The sequence below is a fragment of the Lepidochelys kempii genome, chromosome 7 (assembly GCF_965140285.1).
Source record: "Lepidochelys kempii isolate rLepKem1 chromosome 7, rLepKem1.hap1, whole genome shotgun sequence".
NCBI classification, from domain to species: domain Eukaryota; kingdom Metazoa; phylum Chordata; order Testudines; family Cheloniidae; genus Lepidochelys; species Lepidochelys kempii.
In genome coordinates this window covers 48,785,302-48,812,523 of record NC_136386.1, presented here as the reverse complement: position 1 = coordinate 48,812,523, position 27,222 = coordinate 48,785,302, and the positions used below count along the sequence as shown (strand labels likewise).

At 48.8% G+C, this 27,222-nt stretch overlaps 1 protein-coding gene across 1 annotated transcript in view; it reads right to left on the bottom strand.

Moving 5' to 3' along the window:
• The window catches only part of GNAI2 (G protein subunit alpha i2), a 195,500-nt gene that overhangs the window by 85,743 nt on the left and 82,535 nt on the right, over positions 1-27,222 (bottom strand). Inside the window, exon 2 of the mRNA XM_073352601.1 lies at positions 2,214-2,256. Within this exon, the coding sequence (XP_073208702.1) occupies positions 2,214-2,256 (43 nt within the window). The remainder of the gene's footprint in view (positions 1-2,213; positions 2,257-27,222) is intronic.

The window sequence follows — 27,222 nt, the reverse complement described above, 5'->3', positions numbered from 1 at the left end:
AAATGCCTTAACGACAAGACCAACCTTCCTCTCTGTCTGCAAGAGAGTTTCTTCTCTTCAGGCCAGGCAGGAAATCTCCCCCCGCCCCCCCCCCCCCGGGTCTAATTCTCTTGTGGAATGCTCACTTGAATTATGCCTACTGGGGATTTGGCTGTTCTTTAGCTTGGCCATGGGTCTTAGCTTGGGTCTGGATGCTCAGATGTTAAGGAGATATAGCCCGTCTGAACAGAATGATTATAAAAGCTCTCTGTAAACCCCAGAGTTCAGAAGTCACTCCCCTTTGACAAACAGCTCCCTCTGCTTTTAGAGAATGCCTTGAACCTTCCCCTGAAGGTTTATTTCTATAGGGCCCTGTTCAGCCAATCATCGTTTTCCCTCCTCACTAGAATGGATCTGTCAATTCTTATGCAGCAGATTTCTACTAGGGTGGTTTCCTATCAGGAGGTTTTAGTTTGTGATGCTGTGCAGGGGTCTCTAGGCTGCCTCTCCCAACACAAACCATTTTTGTGTATCCTCATTGTGTGATACCTTTCAGCATTGCTCTTTGCTATTTATGTAATCACTGTCATATGCATTTTTGATGTCACTTTCCATGTTTAATTGCAAGTCACTGAAATATTCAAAAGGCAATTTGCCCCAGGCTGCCAGAAGAGTAAAGTTTTGCTCAAATTAAGCAAGTTCTGGGTTCATCATGCCAGCCAGAGAGAACATTGTGCCCAAAATTAGAGGGCCTGGCTATGAGAGGTGGTTTTAATCAAAAGGGTTTGTTTTTTAAATCCTCTAATCTGCTCTGCCTCCCTAATCTTTTTGCGGAATCCATAAAGCATGTGGAGTCTGAATGCTGTCCTGTAAGGCTGTGCAGAGGTGCTGCTAGCTTTATGTGGATGGACTGCTGAAACTGAACAGTGTTATTAAAAAGACAAAAATAGCAAGCATATAAACAGAGTCCCTTCTCCTCAGACACTGCTAACCCCAACCGAAGCTAGACTGCGGCTCAGTCCCAGGAATACAGTGAGCCCATGGCACTCCCACAAGCAGGAGCATGGGATGAGGAAGAACTCAGCTGCTCAGAGCAGCTTGCCCAGGAATTGTCCTACCACATGGAGTGAAAGCAACTCTCTGCTCTATCCCAAGATGCAATACGGAGGACTTATCGTAAAACTGAACAGGAAAGGTCTCTCGGGCATTCAGAGGGAGCGACAGCCATAGCACAGACCCATACCTCCAAGATAATGGACAAGAGACACAAATGGACATTTTTCAGCACAGGTAATCACATTCGAGTGAGTTCATGGCAGCGTGGGAAATGTGTGTCCCTTTGAAAGACCCAGAGTGGGACCGTTTTGCTGTGAGCAGATGGATGCGATGCAGGAACATAAAAACTGCCCGGCTGGATCAGACCAGTGGGCCAGCTAGTCCAGTCTCCTGCCTCCAACGGGGAAGCAACTGGTGCTGGCTAGAGGCAAGCGTGAACAGCCCTCTAACCAGTGGTTCTGTCCGAGCCAACGCACTGGGGAAGTTCCAGCCCAACCTCCAGGCAGTTCGGCGTTGGCTTTGGGCAAAGCTGAAACAAGCCACCCTGCGAACTGAACAGGGGAACAAGTGTGCTGAACGGGAGACTAGCAGAGAGAGTGCAGACACCAGTGACCACACAGTTCCCCAACAGAGCTAACAGGGTCAGCAGCCAGCCAGTTAGGCTACGACACAGCAAGCTCTCTAGGGTCTGGATGTGGTCAATGGTGCAACGCCAGAGCAGCCATTCTAACTGATCACTGGCCCCACAGCGTGGTCTGCCCTGGCTGTTCAGATGAAAAACTCAAATACAAAAAGGGTGTTTTTAAAACAAGAGCCCTAAGAACATGGAAATCGTATCACCCAAATGCAGTGCAGAAAAGCCTGCCATAACTATCCCCTGGAAGCGCTTTTTCTAGATCTCGCTAATGGAAACTAAAGCATCTATAAAGCATGGATGACTTTTGTTGAAATCACAGGCTTTGGATCGCAATTTTTAAAAATTATTATTAATTATTATTAAAGGAGTTCATACAAAACGTGGCACCACCGTCCCAGTCCCTAGCTGCAGAACGCAGCACCCACGTGGCACCCTGGTCCCTGGCTGTAGAACGCACACTCCATTCTCTGCAGTGGGGTGAAATAGGGAGGCAATTGCTGAAACTCAGAAACAAAAGCAAAGGAGGGGAGGCATTGCTTACTTCATCTGCTTGACAATTGTGCTCTTCCCAGACTCTCCTGCACCTGTAGAGAAAGGAGAGAGAGAAAAGCCATGAGCTGCAGTGTTTGACTGGAAATTGCTGTGCGGCAGTGGGACACTGTGGTGTGATTAGGGTCAACAACAACAGAGGATGTAACCCACCTGCTGCCGCATTAACATCCAGACAGGCCTCCCAGCAGCAGAGCCTCAAAGAGTCTGGCCCTCTGGGCTTACAAGTACTTCTCTGGTCATCAGACACTTTAGCCCAGAGACGTACAGAAGCTTACAAGAAGAAGCTTGCAAAGGGATGCACTGGAGTAGACCCTGCTCTCCAGGGAGCCCTAGGATAAAGGGAAGGTGACTTTTGGCACCACACACTTTAGTGGGCTCAATCTCACTGTGCAGCATGCCTCAGCCCTTCACATGCCCCGGTGATCCCACCTAGGGGACTTTGGAAGCCTTGCACACTGGCAGAAGCTGCTAGCTGGACTGTACCAGCACACCTGTGGACACGAACAGGGGGTATGAATACTGAGCAGTACAAGGCCTCTGGGCCAGTCTGATGGGGGAAGCTGGGAACAAGGGGCCCTCATCCCCACCCTGGAGCAATGCAAACTCAAAGCAACAAGCACGTAGGCCCCGCACTGTCAAAGTGACGAGAGACATTGGCTGTCCAGCTGGACACACCTTAGCAGAGCCCGATTTGCAGAGGCCGCAGTGTGTCCAAAGGCAGGGAAGTAGACACAGCACACCCAGCTCTCTCATGCACCACTGGCTGGCAAATGCTGACCCTCCCAAGGACTAAGTTACAAGGGGTGGAGGGATCCTTCCACCTTGGGAGAGGAGAGAGTGCTCTTTCAGGAGGCTGAGCTCCTAGAAAAGCTGTCTGCCCTTGGAAAACAGCCCCCTTCCGCCGCTTGAAAGTCCCCTGCAAACAAGACACCTCATAGGGACGGCGAAGAAGTCTAACGGAAGCATCAGGGTATAGAATCGTGCACGTCCAGACAACACCGCAGCTACAGCATTACTTCATCTCGCAAGGACAGCCTGAAACTATACCAACAGCTGCAGGCAAGTTCAGGGCTCCCACTCAGGTATTATGGGAGTTCCCCAGAGGATGGTGGGAGATTTGCCACCACTTTTTCCCCACAAGTCCTCTCAGCCCTCTAGAAATATCCCTTTATGCTGAGCAAAGATTATCGAGAATGCCCCAGGCCAGAGAGCAGCGCCCAGACAACAGGCTACATGCTCAGAGGGCCACAGGCCACAACAGGCGCTACGCAGCACGAGGGTGGCTGCAGGGCAAAATCACAGGCTGCTTTGCAATGGCGCAGCATGACCTGCATGAACGCGCATGGCTGGGCCAAGTGAACTGGTGCAGCGTGGATCAATTCCTTGAACTAGACGTGGCCTTGGTTGGATAGGGGAGCCACCAAGGCCTGATCTTCATTGACAAGCCCATCAGCACGGCCTGCTTTCCCAGGCAGGCTGCAAGAACCGGTGTCCTGCCTGACACTTAACAAGGGCCAGGATGGTGATGAACAGCGAGACTAAGTGGAACGTCCCTGGCGTGGTGCAAACTCTGAATCATGTTGGGGGGAAGAGGGGCATTCCAGGAAGCCAATCATGCCTCTCCCCATCCCACACATGTGGCTCCAGACATCACAAACCCCTGGACAGCAGAGGCCAGCTGGAAGCAGTTACTCTTTCAGGGACTACCATGATCACGGGGGACAAAGTCGAGTGAGTGGGCTCTCTCCTCCCCCACCCACAGGAAACCTCCTCTTCCTCCTGGAAGCTGGCAGTGGAAGTAGGTACCACGGCATACTATCCTAGCCAGGCAGTATACATGCCCATTGCACGCCCCACTCTAAGCACAGCTATTGTTATCAAGATGGGTCCAATTCCCTGTTCTGCCAAAGGCTTCAAGTGACCAAAGGCACGCTCTGAGCCTCAGTTTCCCATCTGTCAAATGGTGATCCTGCTGCCCTACCTCATGGAGAGAAGGAGGGGGCTATGAGGAGGAACTCACCAACATTTTTGAAGTGCTCAGATACAGTAGCGTGACGGGGGCCTGCAAGTACACGGATAGACCTGATCAATGCAGACGGGGCATTCTACCTTACAACCACGTTCTAATCCGCATGACAGCAAGTACTGGCCAGAGAAGCCATGCTAGGATGATGCAGGCCCCCTGCTACATCTCTGAACAGGGGGCAGTGCCTGGATCTGCCCCCTAGGACACGGCTGGATCTGATGAGTGTCTCAGTTTCCTTACCCATTGCTCTCAGATTCATTCCTATAGCTGGCTGTCCTCACGCCTGCAAACACTGGTTCATCTGCATTGTCTAGCACCAGTTGGCTCCGCGCAGCCCGAGAGGAAAGCCGCACAGATTCCCCTTCCTCTCCCTGGAAGGAACCCCTGGAGGCGAAGGCTAGGTTGCATGGCTTTCAGCAGCCTGGGGAGATTTGGTGCCAGCTTGGCCTAGAGCCATGCTGCCTGGGGGCCAGCCAACTGAGAAAAGGAAGCAGAGATGCAGTGGCAGATGCAAGCTGCAGCACTACGTAACACGGATAGGAAGTGAAACATTACAAGACTTTTAGGACATAAATGCCCCATAATGAATTCAGAGGCATTCTCCCTATAATTTAAGGCCTCCTGCTGGCCAGAGTGCCAGAGCCATGCCAGCATCCCCACTCTCCTTTCCACTTGCTGCCAGCTCAGATCCTGTCATCTCCAAGCTCTTGGGGCTGGGGTGGAGCGTGTTGCCTTTCCTCAGAGCGGAGGGTACATCACTCCCAACAGGGAGTCACGTTCCTTGTCACCCCACAGAGGTCCTCCAGAGCACCCACAAGACATCAGTTCAAAACCAGCATCCCCCCAACGGTGACCACCCTGTCCTGCACCCAGACTGCGACTGGGCTGGCCGGGATGGGATCTGAGCAGCACCCACAGCACAGTGTGTGACAAACCCACCTGCTGTCCGTCACGGAGGTTGGGCAGCGATCGGTCACCTCGCCCTGCCCTCCAGCTGGCCCACTAGCCCACGATTTCGGAGACAGGGGTCCTTTACCCACCCAGCCATAGCCATTGGACAGCACTACAGGCTGGAGCTGGTCTTTCTGCCCTAGCTCTCATCAGTGAAAACCCTCCCTGGATTTGGGTCACTGATGGCAGCAGTTGGGATGGAGAGTGTGGAAAGGTCAGTCTAGCGGACAGGACTGCTGCATGGCCAGGAGGGGGCACAAGCCCTGACCTTGGCTGCTCCCTCGCAGCATGGTCTGGCCCAAGATGGGAACCACCAGCGTTCCCAGATGGGAACCACTCAAGGCCCCTCGGGCAAGACCACCAGGGTGTGCACACGTCACACACAGACAGACAATCAGGGGGCAGTTCTCTGGCCTGTTACACAGCAGGTCGGACGAGGTGATCACAGTGGTCCCTTGGAATCTAGGAATTCCTCCTCACCAACAAGAGGCAGAGTGTGCTCAGATTGCTGCCTCCAGACCCCGCCTAGCTAATGGAGGCTGAGCTCCTGTCTAAGACAGAGGAGCTAATCAGGCAGAATTAGTAAAAAGGAAATGCACTTTAGAGGGTTACATACAGTCAAGGCTCCTATCAGCAGATGGAAACATCTGCTGCCAAATACAGCGCAAGCCATTTGCCCTTCAGCTAATGAGGTCTGCCCCCAGGAGCTAGTGTCTCCAAATGGCACAGCTGCTCCAAAGCCTCTCCAGGTCCCTCCAGCCCCCCTACTTCAGCTACCCCCTACCGTTCAGCTAGCCTCAGCTGGACTGACTGGTTCTGAACGGGACTGGCATAGAATCATAGAAGATGAGGGTTGGAAGAGACCTCAGGAGATCATCTAGTCCAACCCCCTGCTCAAAGCAGGACCAACACCAACTAAATCATCACAGCCAGGGCTTTGTCAAGCCAGGCCTTAAAAACCTCTAAGGATGGAGATTCCACCACCTCCTTAGGTAACCCATTCCAGTGCCTCATCACCCTCCTGGTGAAAGTGTTTCCTAATATCCAACCTAGACCTCCCCCACTGCAATTTGAGACCATTGCTCTTTGTTCTGTCATCTGCCACCACTGAGAACAGCCGAGCTCCATCCTCTTTGGAACCCCCCTTCAGGTAACTGAAAGCTGCTATCAAATCCCCCCTCACTCCTCTTCTGCAGACTAAACCACCCCAGTTCCCTCAGCCTCTCCTCATAAGTCATGTGCTCCAGTCCCCTAATCATTTTCGTTGCTCTCCACTGGACTCTCTCCAATTTGTCCACATCCCTTCTGTAGTGGGGGGACCAAAACTGGACACAGTACTCCAGATGTAGCCTCACCAGTGCCAAATAGAGGGGAATAATCACTTCCCTCGATCTGCTGGCAATGCTCCTACTAATGCAGCCCAATATGTCATTGGCCTTCTTGGCAACAAGGGCACACAGATGACTCATGTCCAGCTTCTCGTCCACTGTAATCCCCAGGTCCTTTTCTGCAAAACTGCCGCTTAGTTGGTCCCGAGCCTGTAGCGGTGCATGGGATTCTTCCATCCTAAGTGCAGGACTCTTCACTTGTCCTTGTTGAACCTCATCAGATTTCTTTTAGCCCAATCCTCCAATTTGTCTACCTCACTCTGGACCAACATTCCCTCTAATTTTTGACAGGCCGTGTGTGCAAAAAATTTCTTCTGTGCAAATTATTGTGCGCACAGTGTTTCGCCGTGTGCGCGGGGTTTAGGATCTGTGTGCATGTGCACAGCTTAGAGGGAACAGTGCTCTGGACCCTATCCCTACTCTCCAGCGTATCTACCGCTCCCCCTAGATTGTTGATCTGTGAACTTGCTGAGGGTTCAATTAATCCCATCATCCAGATCATTAATAAAGATGCTGAACAAAACCAGCCCCAGGACCAACCCCTGGGGCACTCTGCTTGATACCAGCTGCCAACTAGACCGAGCCGTTGATCACTACCCATTGAGCCCGACAATCTAGCCAGCTTTCTATCCACCTTATAGTCCATTCATCCAATCCATACTACTTTAACTTGCTGACAAGAATATTGTGGGAGACCGTATCTAAAGCTTTTCTAAAGTCAAGATATATCACATCCACCGCTCTCCCCATATCCACAAAGCCAGTTATTTAATCATAGAAGGCAATCAGGTTGGTCAGGGATGACTTGCCCTTGGTGAATCCATGTTGACTGTTTCTGATCACCTTCCTCTCCTCCAAGTGCTTCAAAATGGATTCCTTGAGGACCTGCTCCATGATTTTGCCGGGGACTGTAGGTCCCTGGGTTCTGTTTCTTCCCTTAAGTGTGGGAACTATATTTGCCTTTTTCCAATCGTCTGGGACCTCCCCAGATCGCCACAAATTTTCAAAGATAATATCCAATGGCTCTGCAATCACATCAGCCAACTCCCTCAGCACCCTTGGATGCCTTAGATCCAGCCCGAGGGACTTGTACATGTCCAGCTTTTCTAAAGTCCTTAACCGGTTATTTCATCACTGACAACTGCTCACCTACTCCCCATACTGTGTTGCCCAGTGCAGTAGTCTGAGAGCTGCCTTTGTCTGTGAAGACAGAGGCAAAAAAGCATTGAGTACTTCAGCTTTTTCCATATCTGTCACTATGTTGCCTCCCCCATTCAGTAAGGGGCCCACACTTTCCCTGACCACCTTCTTGTTGCTAACATGCCTGTAGAAACCCTTCTTGTTCCCCTCACATCCCTTGCTAGCTGCAACTCCATTTTGCCTTGGCCATCCTGATTACACCCCTGCATGCTCTAGCAATGTTTTTATACTCCTCCCTAGTCATCTGTCCAAATTTCCACTTCTCTTACGCTTCCTTTTTGAGTTTAAACTCGCCAAAGATTTCACTGTTAAGCCAGGCATGTTGCCGGCCATATTTGCTATTCTTTCTGCACTTCGGGATGGTTTCTTCCTGCGCACTCAATAAGGTTTCTTTAAAATACAGCCAGCTCTCCTGGACTTCTTGCCCCCTCATATTAGCCTCCCAGTGGATCCTTCCCATCAGTTCCTTAAGGGAGTCTAAATCTGCTTTTCTGAAGTCCAGAGTCCGTATTTTGCTACTCTCCTTTCTTCCTTCTGTCAGGATCCTGAACTGGACCATCTCGTGGTCACTGCTGCCTAGGTTGCCACCCACTTCTACTTCCCCTACCAATTCTTCCCTGTTTGTAAGCAGCAGGTAAAGAGGAGCACAGCCCCTAGTCGGTTCCTCCATCACTTGTACCAGGAAGTTGTCCCCATCACTCTCCAAAAACTTCCTGGATTGTCTGTGCACTGCTGTATTGTATACTGCTGGCTTAAGGAGCTCTCAGATCACCATGCGTCCAGCTTGTCTCTGGCTATAGGGTATTGCTCTGCACAGAGCAGGAGGTCTGGAAATGGGATCTGAGTGTGAACCTGGCTTTCCAGTCAGTAATGCTGAAAGACGCCCAAGTCCCAGCAGCCCAGCTCAGCTTTGGTCTGAAAGAGTGAGTCATGTGGCTTGCTCAGTGATTTACAACCAGCAGCAAACCCTGTTGCCCCAGGGCTGAACGGATCACAACTGGGTTGTGCAGAGACAGCTCACTGATAGCAGCGCCTGCCCTGCTTAGGGCAGAGCTCAGCTATGCTGTTCACAGGGAATGGGGGGGAGGGGGGGAGGAGAGGCACCTTAATGTTCGGCTGTGAAAATATGCCTAGGGCTGAAACTTGGCACATGAGGTCTCAACCCAATCACAGCCTTCTGGGGAGCGCCAAAAACTCATCCGCTCAGCCATTTTAAAGGTCACAAAAACACAGAAGATACTGAGCACTCAGAGCTTGTATGCCCCATGGTGTCCTGGAATGCAGGGAATCTCCTGGGACTGCACTGATTTGGTGTGGCTTGGTTACAGCAGAGCAAGTTCGTGCTCCCACCAGCAGGGACCACACTGCAGCCAGGTACACAAACACTAACTCAATCGGAGGCTTCCGTTTGGAAGAGGAAGTTTGGCAAGCCTAGAAAATGGACCCATCCGGTTGGTAAGAGACAAGGAAGCTTGTTCACACATGCAGTAAATATCCTCCAAAAGGATGAGCTCAGGCTCCGATCCTGCAGTCAGCTGCACACTCAGACTCCCACTGATCAGCTGTCTAACTGCAGAGATCCGGTTCAGGGCTTTGATCTGTGACGCTGGAGATTCAAGTACTTCGGTTCTCATGTGGCATAACTAACTGGCTCAGACCATATTACCCCAACCACTAGGATCTCCCTCCTTTTACTGCAACAACCCACTGCCACATATGGTTTTACCAACCTACCTCCATTTGAAACTGCCCTCAATTTAACATCCCACAAGGCTGATTTGTTTGATTTTATATCCAAACCCTGAAGTTCTCTCTGATTACTGCTATGTCTCACCAACCCCTTGCGAGCAGTTGTGTAAATGAATGAAAAAAGGAACATACACAAAATGATGCATCACAGAATGAGCTCAGCTCCTTCATTTGATCAACAGGAGCAGAGTTTTATTTAGGGGCTTTGTTTTCAGAAGCACCCTGGAGCACACTTCACAACCATAGCGAAGGCTCAGCAGTCTGGATGCTCCAGTATCATCTCCGAGATGGCCATTGCTGGGGACAGATTTCCAGGTGGTAGCAAGTTGCTACTGTATGTGGATTAGGGAGAGTCTATTCAAAACCCTTCTTAAACTCACTGTTTCCCAGACGCTCATCACAAGGGACATTATTAAGGCTCCCCCACCCCCCAGATTCTTTGTGTGCTTTATTATATGTGCACTGTAGACTGAAAGGACATCAATTCTGAGGTGCACCCCCTCCAATAACACTGCCATTGTTACAGGTTTCAGAGGAACAGCCGTGTTAGTCTGTATTCGCAAAAAGAAAAGGAGTACTTGTGGCACCTTAGAGACTAACCAATTTATTTGAGCATGAGCTTTCGTGAGCTACAGCTCACTTCATCAGATGTTTACCGTGGAGAGAAACACCCAGAGTCACAGCTGTGTGCAGAGCATTGCATCTGACCAATACACTGCATGTATGGAGATGGTCACCACCCCACTCTAATCCATAACTAAGGATGGTAATTAGCAGGCAGCAACTGACTTTCCATGCTCCCTCGGAGAACCAGGGGCAGGTTTGTTATGGTCTCTCAGTGCGGAAGAGGTATGGAATTTGTGCCTATTTAAGTTTCTGAAGCCCCAAGCAGCTCTCACCACACACACTGTTGCAGTCTGCTGCATCCCAATGGGACATGCGTTGTCCAGAGGGCAAACTCTTTACCTCTGGATGCCCAATGTTCTCTTTTAAAGACTGGCAAGAGCCTCTCCTGCCAACATGTGCCCGGCACAAGTGCACGTGTTCATACAGAGGATCCCTCTCCCCCTCAGAGATCTCTGGTAACCCCAACAGCCAGATGGCCCTGGGGAGGTGCGCTTGGGAGCAATAGCTTGTCAGCCCGAGATGGACTCTGGAAGGTCCCCAACATATCTAGCCACCACCCTGACAAATATACCCAATGCACATACTGTACCAGCTTCCTAGGAGAAGGCCTCTTCCCTGCAAATAGCCTAGCCACTCCCTGCCTCAGAGTGCAGGCTAAGAGATGGAAGTCAAAGAAATTCAACATCCTAAATAAAAGCAATGCAAGGGCCCTGGATCAGAGAGTTCCAGGGATCCCTCTTCCCGCCCCTGCTAGTCAAAAGCTGAGAGAGCTCTCTACTAGCCAACAGCTTTGCAAAAGTAAGTTAAAGGGAGAGCCACCGTGCACAAACAGGAAGACATCCAGAGCCTCCAAGCTCTCCCTGCAATGAGCCTCTACAAGCAAGGCTGGCGCCTGTCAGAAGATATTTTAATAAGCCGGTGAGACGGTGCAGACACTCTCCAGGCCACCGTGTCAACTCGGCAGAGCAAGCCAGCTGGCTTGCTGGTGCCAGTGCTGAGCTACAGCTGTACCATCCCTTTCACAGACAGCAATTGTCTCTAATCATGGCTAGGTACCCAGCGGGGACACCTGCTGAAGGACAAGGGTCTGCAGATGCTCTTCTAGGTATTATTCTGTCACAGTCATTGGGCTTACGGAACATAGCATGGAGAGCAGCCAACTAATAAGGAGGTTGGCCTCTAAAACGGAGGAACGCTCCCGCCTGGGACTTGGCTTTTTCTTGAAAGGCCTGACTGGCGTCTTGGCTCTTCAAAGGAGCCACTAAGCTCAGCGAGTGGAACTTGGAAAGCGTTTCCTGTCTCCACTCCTACTTTGCTACCCTAGTAGGGAAATAAAACTAAATCTGATCACCTTATTCTCCTGCTATGTGGTGCAAAGAGTCATGTGTTTCAGGAACATACAGCTCGGAGACAGTTCCACCCCAGGACACAATCAGGTTCACGCTGAGCAGGCCAGATGGGGTCCAGCCCAGGGTGTCAGACTTCGCCAGGCACTGCAAGGGGTTAGCATGCACACCATTGTGTAAGGGCTTGCCACTCCTCAGAGCAGGTTCTTCATGCTAACCCTCTGCCTTTTAACCAAGGTCAGGCCCTGTCGCCTGGGATCCTAGTGCTGGGAGGGGACTAACCACTGGTATCTCAAAGCAGCAGGGGTGAAGCTCTTCTCCAGCTGGAGAAGAGCTAAGTCACCCAGCCGCCTCCTGAAGACTGCTCCCTAGCATCAGACAGCACTGTGCTTGAGTCTCTGCCAGGCCTTCCAGAGAGGGAACTTAACCCCATAAAGAGCAGATCGCTCAGTCTATGGCCCAAGCGGCCATTTTTCAACCTGTATTACAAACACTATAATATTCCCACGCTCCTCTCTAGCATGTCTCATCAGTAGATCTCAAAGCACTTTACAAGAGAGGTCAATATCATTATCCCCAATCTACATATGGGGAAACTGAGACACAGAGAGGGGAAGTGACTTGCCCAAGGTCATGCAGCAGGCCAGTGGCAGAAACTGAGTCCCAATCCAGTGCTCTATCTACTAGGCCACACTGCCTCCCACTAGTCAGAAGCACTCACAAGACAACCCTCTACCAAGATTAGATACTAGGCAACAAGTCTAGTGGTTGGAGCCTTACACAGCAGGTCACAAGATCTGTGTTCTATGCTCAGTTCAGCAAGGGACACACTCAGATTTTGGGCAAGTCACTTCCCCGCTCTTTGCCTCCGTTTCCCCATCTATTAATATGGGGAGAATCCCAACCATCTCCAAAAGCTCTCCAAATAACCGACACAAAATAAATGGTGTATATTATTACAGTTATCCTGATTCTGTCTACCACAGCTCATTACCCCTCCAGGCAGCACTAGACAACTGTGGCTGAGGTAGTGTCAGGCTGAAAAAAATTCTGCTCACAGGTAAGCAAACATAAAAATGGCCACACTGGGTCAGACCAATGGTCCATCTAGCCCAAAGTCCTGTCTCTGACAGTGGCAAGTGCCAGGTGCTTCAGATTGGAATTTAGTCTGCAGAAGAGAAGAATGAGGGGGGGATTTGATACCTGCTTTCAACTACCTGAGAGGTGGTTCCTGAGAGGATGGTTCTAGACTATTCTCAGTGGTAGAAGAGGACAGGACAAGGAGTAATGGTCTCAAGTTGCAGTGGGGGAGGTTTAGGTTGGATATTAGGAAAAACTTTTTCACTAGGAGGGTGGTGAAACACTGGAATGCGTTACCTAGGGAGGTGGTAGAATCTCCTTCCTTAGAAGTTTTTAAGGTCAGGCTTGACAAAGCCCTGGCTGGGATGATTTAATTGGGGATTGGTCCTGCTTTGAGCAGGGGGTTGGACTAGATGACCTCTTGAGGTCCCTTCCAACCCTGATATTCTATGATTCTATGAACAGAATACGGCAATTTTGAGTTATCCACCCAATCGTTCAGTCCCAGCTTCTGGCTGTTGAGGGTTTAGGGACACCCAGAGCATGGGGCTGGGTCCCTGACCATCTTGGCTAACTGTCATTGATGGACTCATCCTCCAGGAACTTATCTAGTTTTTTTTGTTTTTTTTAAACCCAGTTATACTTTTGGCCTTCATAACATCCCTGGCAATGAGTTCTATAGGTTGGCTGTGTGTTGCATGAAGAAGTCCTTCCTTTTGTTTGATTTAAAACAGCTACCTATTAATTTCAGAGGCCGACTCGTGGTTCTTGTGTTATGTGAAGGGGTAAACAACACTTCTGTTTTGCCATCTTCAATGTAAGCAGGTAGATTGTGCCTAGGCTGGTAAATTTTCACAGTGATTTACCAAAACTAGCTGCATGGACACATTGTGTGCTGGTTTTAGAACAGACACCACTAACAAGGTAAGGACTACTGGGGACAGAGCTCAGTATGCATTTTGCTATGAAAAGAGACCTGTAAGGAGGACAGAAATAATAAAAGCAAGTCTCAAAGTATCCAACCGTACACCGGAAAGGGGCATCTGCACTAGGAGTTTCTTGGTGTTTTATCCTAGGGATCACTCCCTTAACAGCCTCGAATTCAATCAGAACCTAACTGGGAAGATGCTAGCGCTAGGTTTTGGAACCTCTAACCTTTGGCTTCCATGTGTACCATCTAGCAATGGTATCACTGTATGCGCAGTGAGGTAGAGCAGGGCTTTATAACTACCAGCAGGTGACGTCCTAGCATCTACTCCTCAAGAACATTCCAGTTCTGCCCTATATTTAACCTGGCGAGTTGAACACAAGCCCCAGCTCTGTGCAGACACTCCCCAAAACAGCACTGGAGAAGGAAGAATGGACATGGTGGAGGATGACATAAGCCAGGGGAGTTTTCAAGTGACAACATTCCTGAAATGGTAATTTGACTTTGGCCGACCATAGCTCCATGCAGATGGCAGGATCAGAGCCTATCTGGCTAGGGCTAGCTGACATATCCACACTGAGATGCTAGGAGACACTCGCTCATTTGGGGGGCTAATCAGGAAAAGATCAGAAGGAAAGAACATGAAGGCCCAGTTGTTAATACAACCGAACAGCAAACCTGCTATCTGTTTCCCAATAGGCATGGAACCACAAGACACCTGGTCTGCTGGAGGAGGTTTCCAGCCACAAGGTTTCCTATGAGAAAGCAGAGCAGCCTTTTAATGCAAGCCAGATGAGCCCAGAGTCAATGTGACCCAAGAACGCGTACACCCAAGGCTCGAAGGAAACAGATTCCACATCTACAGATGTACCGCTTTCACTGTGGAGGCAGCTCCCTGCTTCCCTGCACTGCATTTTTTTTTTCCTTTTGGCTAGATGCTTGGGAAATTGGTACCTTAAAACATTTAATAAAAAAGGGGCAAAGTGATGGAAGAGCTTGCCTTAAATATTACCCACCAGGCTGCCCTGAACTGTTCTCAAGTGCTGCAGCATGTTGAAGGCCAGCTGCACTCTACCCTAGAGGCAGTCGCATTTTCAGTTGTGGCAGAAGCCCATTATTTTGACGGATACTGTAAATGTTTTAAAGCTACTACAGCTGCTCTAAATACACACACCCTCCGAGGTCCAAGGAGCACAGATTTCAAGAGAATCCACATTTTTTCCTTACACAGACAGGCAATGGTAGCAGATGACAGAACGAGGAGTAATGGTCTCAAGTTGCAGTGGGGGAGGTTTAGATTGGATATTAGGAAAAACTTTTTCACTAAGAGGGTGGTGAAACACTGGAATGCGTTACCTAGGGAGGTGGTAGAATCTCCTTCCTTAGAGGTTTTTAAGGTCAGGCTTGACAAAGCCCTGGCTGGGATGATTTAACTGGGAATTGGTCCTGCTTTGAGCAGGGGGTTGGACTAGATGACCTTCTGGGGTCCCTTCCAACCCTGATATTCTATGATTCTATGATTCTATGAACCCCACCTCATCCCACCCCCAAATCTGTGTGTCTCCCTTTCTCCCCTTTTCCTACGGGAAACTAGGACAATCCTCAAACTCAGCAAGCACATAATTTTAGTCCCAGGACAAAGCAGCAACCGAAGAAGCCAACATCAAAACCGAGTTCTGATCTCTTCATCGAAAAACACCAGCCTTGACTCTAGCACCCACGGAGCCCAGACAACAAGCACAACTGCCAAACTGTTTTAAAAGCCCATTTTTAGCAGTCAAACGACAGTCAGGAAAAAACAAATCTGGTTTTCCAGAAGCCTATGACAATCGAAAGCCAGTCTGGGCAAAGGAAATATATCCCACTGATTTACCCAAGATTTCCAAGAGCAGGCGTATCAGCTCAGTGACACTGGTGTATGTCCAGAGTAATTTCACTGGCTTCAAAGGAGTTACTCCCAGTTCACACTGTTATGACCGAGATGAGACTCTGGCATTGGTTACCTGAGACAAACGGGCCTCTCTTTTCAAAATCCTAATAAATTTAAGAGCTGGAGACTTCAAGAGGGGAGAAACTGTCCCTTTGCACAAACAGGGCCCAAAGACTAGTGAGCAAAACAAACGAGCTGTTTGTGGGCGAGTGACCAGAAAACAGAAGTTTCCAAAACAGATAAATCCATCAGGCTCTAAAATGACTTGTCCAGTTTAAAAAAAAAAAAAAAAAAAAACATTTCCCCCGCTGGCCAGGGATAAGGCAGGAGAAGTGCTAGACAAAAATGGCCTTTTCCAGACAGAGTCTGGAGTATGTTTTATCATGTAAATTGGTGCCATTGCTTAGCAGTCTGTCCTCCACAGTTCAGAGAAGCGGCTAACGCACTTTGAAATCCACGTGGATAAAAGATGCTAGGTAGGGTCCTGCCTATAAACTCCACTGTACGACTCCCCTGCCTGCTCTACAGCCTTTAATTGTGATGCTCCCATCTGGTGAGACACCTGGTCACCTTAGCCAGGTATAAAGAACCCAATTTGGTGAGTGTTCATATCATAACCACCACAGCTGGGGTTGTGCATCTGAACCTACCATGCATCTGCCTGCACTCCAGGAAAATCCAGGCAGCAATCACTTGGTGCCTTGGACCCCAGCAGAACATGGGGAAATTAATTCTGAGACGTCCTACTGCCCAGACAGCTGGGAAGGAGGACTGCCCTAACTTGATTTCCTACTGGGCTCTGTGTAACATGTCCAAACTGCAAATGAATCCAGTGTGCTGATCCAGTTTCATGAGTCACGTGCCGAGCTAGGCCTCTGGCAGGGACCACATGCTTCGCTGCTACAGCTTCATTTTAGTACATGATATGCAGACACAAATCATGTTTACAGCCAACTGGGCCATAACTGGTTACAAACCAGAATGGACAAGGCTGAAAGCTAAAAAGCCATTGACGTAAAATGCTGCAGGCATGGGAAAGAGGTGCCTAGCCAGCCACTTCAGTCTGCAAGAGGAGAGGAAAGGAACAAAGACAGTTTAAAATGCAAGAGGAGGAAAGGCCTGTTCCAAGGAGAAGCAGCAGCTATAAATAAAAGCCTACTGTGTCTGCAGTGCCTTCAGTGTGAGATCAATGAAATAAAAGGGTCTGACTTCATAAAACTAAGATGTAATTAACGGTTACATCTCAAGCATGGCTGCAGCTGCTTGGCCTCACAGCGTTTCACACACGGAACATGCCCAGCCCTGGAGTCAGCCAAACCTGAGTGATGGAACGACAATCTGGTCTCCATACAGAGGCTGCGCTGGCAGACAGGGTAATTGGGATGCAGAGCGAAAGTGGGAGCCAAAGCCTGGGCTCATACAGAAAGGAAAGCCATGAGGTGTGGGAATTCAACCCAGATCAAAGCCCTCCCCCCTTCTCAGCAATACTTGGGTTCAGTGGGAGTCACCAAAGTGCATCATGGAAAACAGATGGAAGGTCAAACTCCAGTGCAGCAGCTTCTTTGATGTTAAGGTGTGTGGACTCCTTCCTGGTGTTTTGAAATAAACAGTCAGAGGAACTGGATTTCAGGCCCCATGCACAGGACCGTGGGTACTTCCTCTGGTGAATACAAAAAAAGCTTATCACTCAATGCCAAAGGACTACCCTGCCATGCTGGGACTCCAGCAAGGCCTTTGCCACACTGGGCTTTCTGCATTTAATTTATTGAAGGTTTCTACAAGGCCAAGGGCTCAGCTTAGCAGGTGTCATCTAGTTAACGACAATGCCCTGTTTTCAAGCCAAGAGCCTCTGCCTTTTAACTTAGCTACCCGGGACACCACAACAAATCCAACAGCAAATGAGAAATACTTACACCTCCAATAAATCAGTGCAGAAAGAGCTGAAGCCTCTCAATAGATGGGCTGTGCTTACATGAATGTTTGTTGTCAAATGGAAGATCTTGTGTAGGGGTGATTCAATTACCGGGCTGCTCTTGCCCGAGCAGTGCTGTATTTGTTATGTATAAAACCGGATGTATAATTATGTCAGTATTGTAATTAGCAAACTAACAGCAGAGCTGGTTCCTGAACAATGCGTGGATTAAACTTTGCCTCCCTGACATGCGAACATCTGCCGAGGTGATGGCAGACAAACTTCTAGCAACTATCCTGCTGCGGCCGCGCACAACACGGATCACCCGTGTCCTCAATGGGGACCATACTGCAGCAAAGAGATGCAAAGTTTAAAGGTCAAACCATCTAGTCTGACCTCCTGCACTTCACAGGCCACTAAACCCCACCCAGATACCCTTGTATTTAGTCCAATCTAGATCACTGGGCTCAAGCATTACAGCGATCAGGAGACAACTACTGGACACCACAGGCAGAGAACCGAGGTGCACCCATGGCTGAGGCCTCTGCAGTGGCAGGGAATTGCAGTAGGGTGCTCAGACAGGGAGCTATGGGAGTGAGGAGGGTCCTTAGATCCCATGCCTCTGCAGAAGCTCTGGGGTTGAGGAGCAGCTGCCCCCTCCATAGCCTGTGATCTCAGACTGAGCTTGGTCAGGCCTGGCCATTATTTCAGTGGGGGGCTCTGCAGGAAACAGCGATTCTAAAGACAGAAGTGCCACCTCCATTAGTCCGTACTGCACCTGTGGCCCAGCGCAAATTGAGGGAGCGCTGGGCAGCTGGAGGCATCCTCTTCCGAGACCCCACAGAGCTCTTCAACACTTGTAGCTATCAATGGTCCACTTCCCCCAGGGCTCTGGGGTATACACTCAACACATCTAAATAGACTCACAGCACTCTGACCTGACAGCAAGACAGAATGGCTTGGAACCTAGAGAAAAGGGTTTCTACTTCTCTGAATAGACCACACCCCTTCACCAGGTATACAGTCACCCAACCACTTCTCTGGTCTAGCCTTTGCTTATTTTTAAGCTCTATACAGAAAAACTGGGTAACTCAGCAGTGTCCAGAATCGCTCACGTCGTCCCCGCCTCCCCACCTGCGCACACAGTCACTCATTTAGTGCCCTCCCACCCCCATTTGTGCACATTTCCCACAACTGAGATTCATTAGGTAAATAGAGCCCTGGGCTTGGCAGCAGGAGACCCAAATACGAGATTCATTAGCACTCAACAAAGGGGGCTCCTTACTCCCCTTTCCCACTAGACTTCAGGTGTCAGGAAGATCGAGCAGATGGCAAACCAGGTGTAGTACAGCGGCTCTGTGCAAGCCATGTCCCCCTCGCAGCTTACTTTAATTGAGGTGTGGACATTCTGGCTGGTGCATGAGCCCAGGCTCTAGGACCCTCCGAGCCTGAATGTTCACACACCACAATTAAACAGTTAGCTTGCCTGGGCCAGCCACGGGTGTCTAAATGCAGGCAAGAAGGAAAAACTTAGAATACTAATTGAATTCTCTGCAGCTCCATCCACTCCAGTCAAGTTAGGCATGGCCAAGAGAGCTTAGAGAGAAGGGATTCTCACATGGTATTGAGACACAGATGGCCAAGTGCCACCATTACAAAAGCAATCTAAAAAGAGGCAGGGCTGCAAACCTCATGGATGCCCTTCAGCTGGCTACACAGTGCCTCAGACCAGATTCCCATTTGCCAGGAGTGGTGAACAGATCAGAGCAATCACACCCCATAGAGGGACAGCACTTTGCTATGTTCTATGGAATAAGAACTGAAACCACACTGTCTGTGCACATGCTCTGAGTAGGTACCTGAATAGCAAGTAGCATGTTCTGAGATGCTGGTAACAGATGGTACCAACAGCACAGAACACTCAGGTTGCCAGCAAGGCACAACTCAGCCAGCCCAGTCACACATGGACTTTTAATTGATCCCTCTGGGATGAGAAGCCAATGGTTTTCTGCTAAACAGAACGTACTAAAAAGCCTCTTAATTAGGCATGGAAACCAACAGAGCACAAGACATTTTACTGGAGTGTATAACACTGCTGTAGCTGCTGCTCTAATGACAAAATCCTTTACAAAGTCCATGTGAGGATCATAAGGTTTTAACATTTCCCTACCGGAGAGGAGCCAGTGTTTTCACATCCTCTGCAAAGGAAACAGCTACTCTGAGCAAACTCAAAGACATTGTTCCAGCCCAACCAGCAGGCAGAATGGGCTTGTATGCTAGTTTGCTTATTCCTGTGAATTTGGAATCAGAGTCCAAGGAACATGACAAAATTGTGTCAAAAGGCCACATTAGCAACATGAGATCAAGCACTTGGAGACTAGTGGTCCCAGCATGCAACTGCTCAAATGGGGATTGCATTACATGCTGGGATTTGTAGGCTCCCTGGGCCATGCTTTGGCCTCAGAGACAAGAGCTGCCTTCTAGACCCTGAGACACAGTTAGGGTACCCCTTCCTCTCAGCCCCTTAGCCCGGAGCCTCCAATCCTACCTGCAAACAAAGCTTTCTGATCTCCTGACACTGCTACTGGTGGTGACCTGGGCTCTGTCGTTTCCCCATACACATGTGCACTACCAGCCTTTCCCCAGTTAATGAGAGATTGTGCTTTCACTCCCTCCTCTTGTACATTAAATCCCCTAATCCCATTTATAGGCCAAATCCTTCATGCAGGTCAAACAGACGCTCTTGCTGCTAAACAGAGTGCTTTACAACTGAGCCTCAGAGGCCTGTCATCTCCTCCAGGGTCCAGCCCTAGCAAGAGCTACCCGACTTTTCTGCTTTGCTTGTGCCTGTAGCATTCCATTGCGAGATGGCTGGCTGGCTCACCCTCTCCGGAAACGGTGAGTGCTACAGAGCCAGCTGCCGTTCAGGTTGCTCTGACAAACAGACATTGACTGTTCCTACAGCATGCAGCAGACTTTGCACCAGCCATCCTTCATGGGTCAATAGGTATTCATTGGCACTTGGTTGTCAATTTCCTCTCTTCCAGCAGCAATGCTCTTAGACCAATACATTCACACCAATCATGCGAAGAGGAAAAGTCGTTAACAATTGCCTTACAATCCTAAACTCATAGGTCACTGTACAATAAGTTATTGACTTCTGTTGAGGTGAAATCAGATTTAATAACCCAGAAAATGTTACCCTAAGCTAAGATCAAGAGTAATGTCAAGGGACAACAAATCTTGATGTTCACTGAACTACACAGTGCAAACATGTATTGTGACATATGTTCTGAATCTATAAACCTAAACTCACATCCCCTCCCATTCACAAATTCAGGCTGTAAATTCAAAGGTTTCAACCACCAGAGAAGTGAGGTTCCGGAGCAATCTCCCAACAGGAGTTGTGAGGGAAAATATCTTCGTTAGCGTAGAGAGTGAGAGAGACAGAGAGAGAGACAGAGAGAGAGAGAAAAATTTCTGAGTGAGACTGAATGATGGAATACATTGGGGAAGGAGAAATCCCTTCCCGACCCCTGCAGGTGACGGGGCAAGCCATCAAAGCCCTGATGCATGGGATGCATCATGCATATTAGGTCACATCAATGCCATTTTTCAGGGCTGGGTTATTTCCAGGTGTGTATATCTTCCAGTGCAGTATCCAGTCCAGTTTAAGTGCTCTGAGCCATGGGGTTACCATCCCAATCCTTGGGAGACCATTCCAGAGTCTAACTGATCTCAGGTCTTCCTGATCTTTAACCCACATTTTCTTTCTTGTTCTTAGCATTATCCCATTACCCTAGATAAATCATCACTAATATTAATTTAGAAAATTCAAGTAAATTTAAACAACAGACATATGCAGTCCACCAAGTGTTCACCTATTTTTGTTGCATGCACACACCAGTCTATTCTTCAACACAGACTTGTAGAATTCATTCTGTCCTGGAAACCGACTAGCTAACGTAATTTTCTGTATTGAAGACTTTGTTGTAGACATTTTCCTTTTAAAAAAAATATTTAAAAAAGATCATGATTTGGGGGAGCATATTTACAATTTCCGTGCACTCCATGAAGTCATAATTTATCCATTACACCCTGAAAAATCCCTTTCCCTCTTCAGTGTTTACATCCTAAAAAAACATTTGCAGAGCTGTGTCTAATCCCCCTAGGCAGCACTTTGCCCGGCTATGCACATTTAGCTCTTTAAGACCCCAATCCAGCAAAGCACTTAAACAGTGCTTTAGTCCCACTGAAATCAATGGGTTAATTTAAGCACGTGCTTCAGAGCTTTGCTGAATCGGTGCCCCAATCTCTCCTCATGACTCAAGCTTTGCAGCACTTGTGTTGCTGTTTCCTAAAAACCCCCAGTTGAGCCACACCCTTGGAGCTGAACACAATAGCATAGGTGTAATATACACAGGGCCACACATACTACAAGCCAGGATGGGACCACTTTTTCACTGCAACTTCTAAATTCGGCAGCAATAATTATTCTATTGTTAAGTAACATTCTTCACTCTTTGCCACCACTGCCCCCTCTCAGGGGCAGTTGGAAAACACAGCTAAAATTCATTAAAGATGTGGTTTTTGTTAGGATATCGAGGCAGCCTGACCCATTCCCAGATCTTTACTCCTTAGGGTGGGTCTACACCTGTGGCAGCATACAGATATTGCACACCCAACTAGCATAGATACAACAACAACAGAGACGGTTAGGCACGGCTCAGGCGAGTAGAAATGCCTAAACCTTATGGTATATACTCTACACAGCTCTCTACACACCCAAGCAGTGCCCCACAAGTCTACACTGCTAAAAATAGCAATGTAATGTCCCACGGCCTGCCTGCGTGCTGCAGGAGCCTCTCTCTGCTGCAGTGAAAGACTCCGGCAGCGGGAAAAAGCTCCAGCAGCTCCTGGCTGCTGGAGCCCTTCCGCACTGCCTCCTCCCGCAGGAGCCTTTCACTGCCATATGCATAGAGCCCTGCAAATCTGTGGATATCCACTTTATATCGGCAGATATCCGAGCACCACATTTGTGGATAGCGGATGGATGCGGATCCAAATATATCTAGAGCCCTGAAAACTGTGAAATCCACTTTATGTCCATGAACCGTGTTTGCAGATCAGATGCAAATTTTATTTCCACGCAGGGCTCTACACATGCAGTTAGACACCACAGTGAGCATGGACGCAGCCTGCCTTTCCTTGTGGTGTGTGGCTACACGAACCCTATGCACTGCTGCAAGCATAGAGAAAGCCTGAGATGTTGACCAGGTAACCCAGCTCAGAACCTCCTTCCCCACCATGTGTCAGGGAAAGGGGAAGACTAGCTGGCTGACAGACTCGCCACACTTCAGTCCCTGCACTGTTCTCCCCACTGCCTTGCTTGGCAGCATACACTTCCAGCTCCCTTTGCTTCCAGACTGCAAGCTGGGTTCTAGCTCCTCAACTCCCTTGTGACAAGGAGCAGGAGCTGCAGTCTGTAAAGGGTTAACGCATCCCTGCTTGCCCCCTAGCCGCAGGGAGGGGAAGCTGGGTCAAAGGGGAACTAAGTGCAGAGGAGTGTTCTCGGCTCTCCTGGCTGTCCACAGCAGGGAACGCCTATGGGAATTATGCCCAGTTTTGATCAATGGATTTGCTTCCTGTTCTGTCAACCATAAAACAAGCCCTGAGGAAAAGGCCTTAAAACAGAAGTGGGCAAACTACGGCCCGCGAGACCCTCCTGTCTGGCCCCTAAACTCCTGGCCTGGGAGGCTAGCCCCCTCGGCCCCTCCCCCCGCTGTCCCCCCTCCCTTGCAGCCTCAGCGCCTTGTGCTGCCAGCGCAACGGTGTGGGCAGCGCAGTTGCAGAGCCGCGGCCTGACCCAGTGCTCTGACCAGCGAGGCTGTAGCACCGCCAGCCACCGGTGCTCCAGGCAGCGCGGTAAGGGGGCAGGGGGCACGGGGGGTTGGACAGAGGGCAGAGGAGTTGGGGGGGGTGGTCAGGGGGCGTGGATGTGGATAGGGGTTGGGCAGGGAACAGGAGGGTTGGATGAGGCTGGGGTCCCGGGGGGGGGGGGGGGGCAGTCGGGGGTGGGGGGTCTGGGGGCAAGAAGCAGGGGTGGGGGTTTGGATAGGAGGCGGGGGATGGGCCACGTCTGGCTGTTTGGGGAGACACAGCCTCCCCTAACCAGCCCTCCATACAATTTTGGAAACCCAATGTGGCCCTCAGGCCAAAAAGTTTGCCTGCCCCTGCCTTAAAAGGCTAATGCTTCCCCCACCCCCTCTCCCGGCTGATGAAAACCCTCACTAGCTCACACCTCTGTGCCTGGCTCCACAGAACAGTGCAGGGAGCATGCACTGTAAATCCAATTAATTCCCCATTATGGGGAAAGCTGGAGAGCAAGAGGCAGCAGCAGGTAGGTCCCAGCAGGCAGGGATACAAAATGAGTGCCAAGCACCTGCCTGCAGTAAAATGCCAAATTCTGGGGCAGAAACATTGAATTGCAGAGTGTCATGGGAAATGCCAAATCCAGGGGCCCCAGACTCTAAGATGAATAAGACAGTTCACACCTCTTCAAGCCATCTTTTCATGCTGTCTGCAGATTCAGGCAGGTGACGCTGCATGGCTTCACATGCAGGCCATGTTTTCGAGGTTCTCTCTGAAGCCACAAGGACTAGAAACAACTGAAAGCTGAGATTCTACAGCACAATTCTGCACCATGGAATTGTGGACTGCACAGGGCCCTGTTTATAGAGTTCACTGTGTGGGTATTTATATTTGCACTTTGCCCTGTGCTTGTATATCTTGTGCTACTGCCGACATGTGTAAGTGATCTGCAAAAAGCGGGGTTCATCAAATGCAGATGCATCAAAAGCAAAGTATACACGAAGGCTTCTCAGGCCCTGCACTGTATTTCATCATGGTAGCAGCTGCCCCAGTTTGTGAGCACATGGTTGGAATCCCATGGAGGAAAGGGGAGAGAGAACTAGGAACTGATGTGACTAGAAGCGACAGTAAAACAAACAGGCATGGAGCATGGGAAGACTACTTGGAAATGCAAATAGTTGACGTGCAGACAAATCTGTTGTTCTCCAACTGATACTGATTTTGCATCAAACACACATGCACACGCATTCCCTAAGCTACTCACCACACTGGCTGGCTCTGTGCAGCCAGCTCCTGACCAATAGCATGCCCTCATGACAGCATCCTAAACCACCATTGCTAACCCCAGCAGTTTCCTTGAAGAGCCTGGGTTTTTACTTAAAAGTTCCAGGAGGTCTCTGTAATTAACCAATTGCAAATAAATGACTTCAGAACAAAGAAAAGGAGTACTTGTGGCACCTTAGAGACTAACCAATTTATTAAACAAAGGAGTATACATGATATAGTGAGGGGTTTTGCACTCCTATGTATGCACACAAGGGAAGAAGCTGAAATGGTTTAAAAGACCCACCATTCATCTTTATAATGCTCTTTTATAATTCGTGTCCCTTCAGTAATGTATCAGAGTTTCTTCCACCTCTTGTGGTGGTCTCTCCTGCAATACATTCTCCCCTGAACTAAGAGCTACCTATAATTAAACAGATTTGCAGAAGAGCAGTTTCTAACCACAATAAGGCAGCAACTTTAAACCTATGGCATAGAAAAGTATTTCCTTTGACGGTGCACTTAAGTCCATGGTACTCATTACCACAAGCCAGCACTGAGACTAAAAGCCTAGCAGGATTCAGAAGAGGGCCGGCCATGTGAGGCCATCCAGAGTGACAACAGTAAGGAAAGGCAAGAGTTCTGGAAGGAAAATTGACACCTCCCAATTCAGGGCATAAGCCAATCATTATCTATGGGGAGAAGTAAGGGATTAAGAAAAAATCTCTCTATGGGCAGGTTATTCCACCACTGCCCACTGCAGGGGTCTTGGACCTTCCACTGAAACATCTGTTGCGGGCACCTCCCAAAGACCAGATATTAGAGTAGAGAGGGACAGTGGACCATCCCCATTTTACAGATAGGGAACGGAGAGATTAAATGACTTTACCGAGGTCACAGAGGGAGCAAGGTATTGAACCCCATTCTCAAACTAGTACCTTACCCACTGACCCATCCTTCCTCCCAAGAAACACAAGGTTTGTGACACACTAAGGTTTTTCTATTTTGTTTTTTTCCCTCTTCTCCACTCCATGCATCTGAAAAAGTGGTTTTTTACCCACGAAAGCTTATGCCCAAATAAATCTGTTAGTTTTTAAGGTGCCACCGGACTCTTTGTTGTTTTTACTCAGTATCACATCATTCAGTGACGAGAACAGGCCCGATCAGAGGCAGAGGAAGCTACCATAGTTTGTGAAGTACTTTCAGATCCTTCTGGACAGAAAGCTAGAGAAAGATACTCAATTCTTTCAGAAGAATGTTCCCCACTTAACATTTTATCCTGATCTTACCCCCTCCAGCTGGCTCCCTTCCCATCATTGTTACAACTGGATGACACGGTCCTAAACTGGTAGGCTCTGGACAAGACATTCCACCACATTTAATAACACCTTCTCATTCCCAAACAAGTTGCACTCATGAATAATGCACCCTAGAGAAAATCTACTACTGGTAAAGAGAATTAAGTGGTTCAAAGACCAAGTGGGTAATTATTGTGGAATAAAAACACTTTTATTCCAGAAGAATGTGTCCACACACACTGATTTATACTTGTAGAACTAGAGGAACCATTCTGGTATAGCTAGTCCAGGAAATTTCTCCGAGTGGACAAGCCCTGAGACAGACAGACATGGAGAGATCTCAAGCTCAATCACTAGTAGTCTCAAACGTATCAAGGATTGAGATGCAACAGCACAACCATAACTCTGAGAAGCAGCTTGGTCTAAAGAGAGAGGACACTGCTCCAGGAGTCAGGAAACCCAGGTTCCACCTTGCACAAGTCACTTCAACTTAAAACGCAAAGAGATTCCAAAGAAAAGAAGGCAACAGCTGGATAACTTCGGAATTCATTTATATTCTAAGCAGCAGGGCAGCTTCCGTTGAAAACAACGCATCATCCACAGCAATACATCACTTTCAATATGTCAGCAAAACAGGGCCTGAGACATGAAACAATAAAAAAATACCATTTCCAATTTGAAATAAAGCCTTCCCTTCCCTTTCACAGCCTCATGTTGCTACACATTCGTTACATGTTAGAGGCAGTGTTGCAAAAGGATCACATATCCTGACAGTTATTTTTAAAAAAATCTTTTGCGGTCTATATTTTGATTAACTGAATCTCTCGACAATGCATTGGGTATTTGTAGGTTTTAACAGCCTCAGCTATTAGGGCTCCATTGACAGACCATTAACTGATCGCTAGTGTAAGAAAAATCAAAGACTAGAGCACAGTAGAATCCAGTTTGCTAGACTAAGCAGTTATTTGGCATTACAGTCACACTGTGTACATATCTGAACTCATTACACACACAGAGAGGAGATGGATTTTTAAATGGCTTCAGTATACCCCCGAGACCTGGAGATGGGGGAATGAACCACATGGAAGTTCAAACAAGCAGCCTACCTCCTCAGATGGGGATGAATGGAACAGCCAACAGTCAAAACTGATGAGCAGATCAAGGATTCTACTGGGTCCTACAGCCAGCAATGTATTGTAGCGTTTTCAGCATTTCAATTTAAAAATGAGTTGGCTGTTTGTTATGCCATTGCTAAACACTGAGGCAGAGGAAGGAATAGCCTAGTGGTCATGGCACAGGAGAGAGAGCCAGGAGACATTGTGCGCCTTCACGCCTCTTCTAGAAAGCCTCTGTGCAACTTCAGACAGGACAATTCACGCCCAGGGCCTCAGTTTTCCTATCTGTAAAACGGGGATTATACTACTTTCTC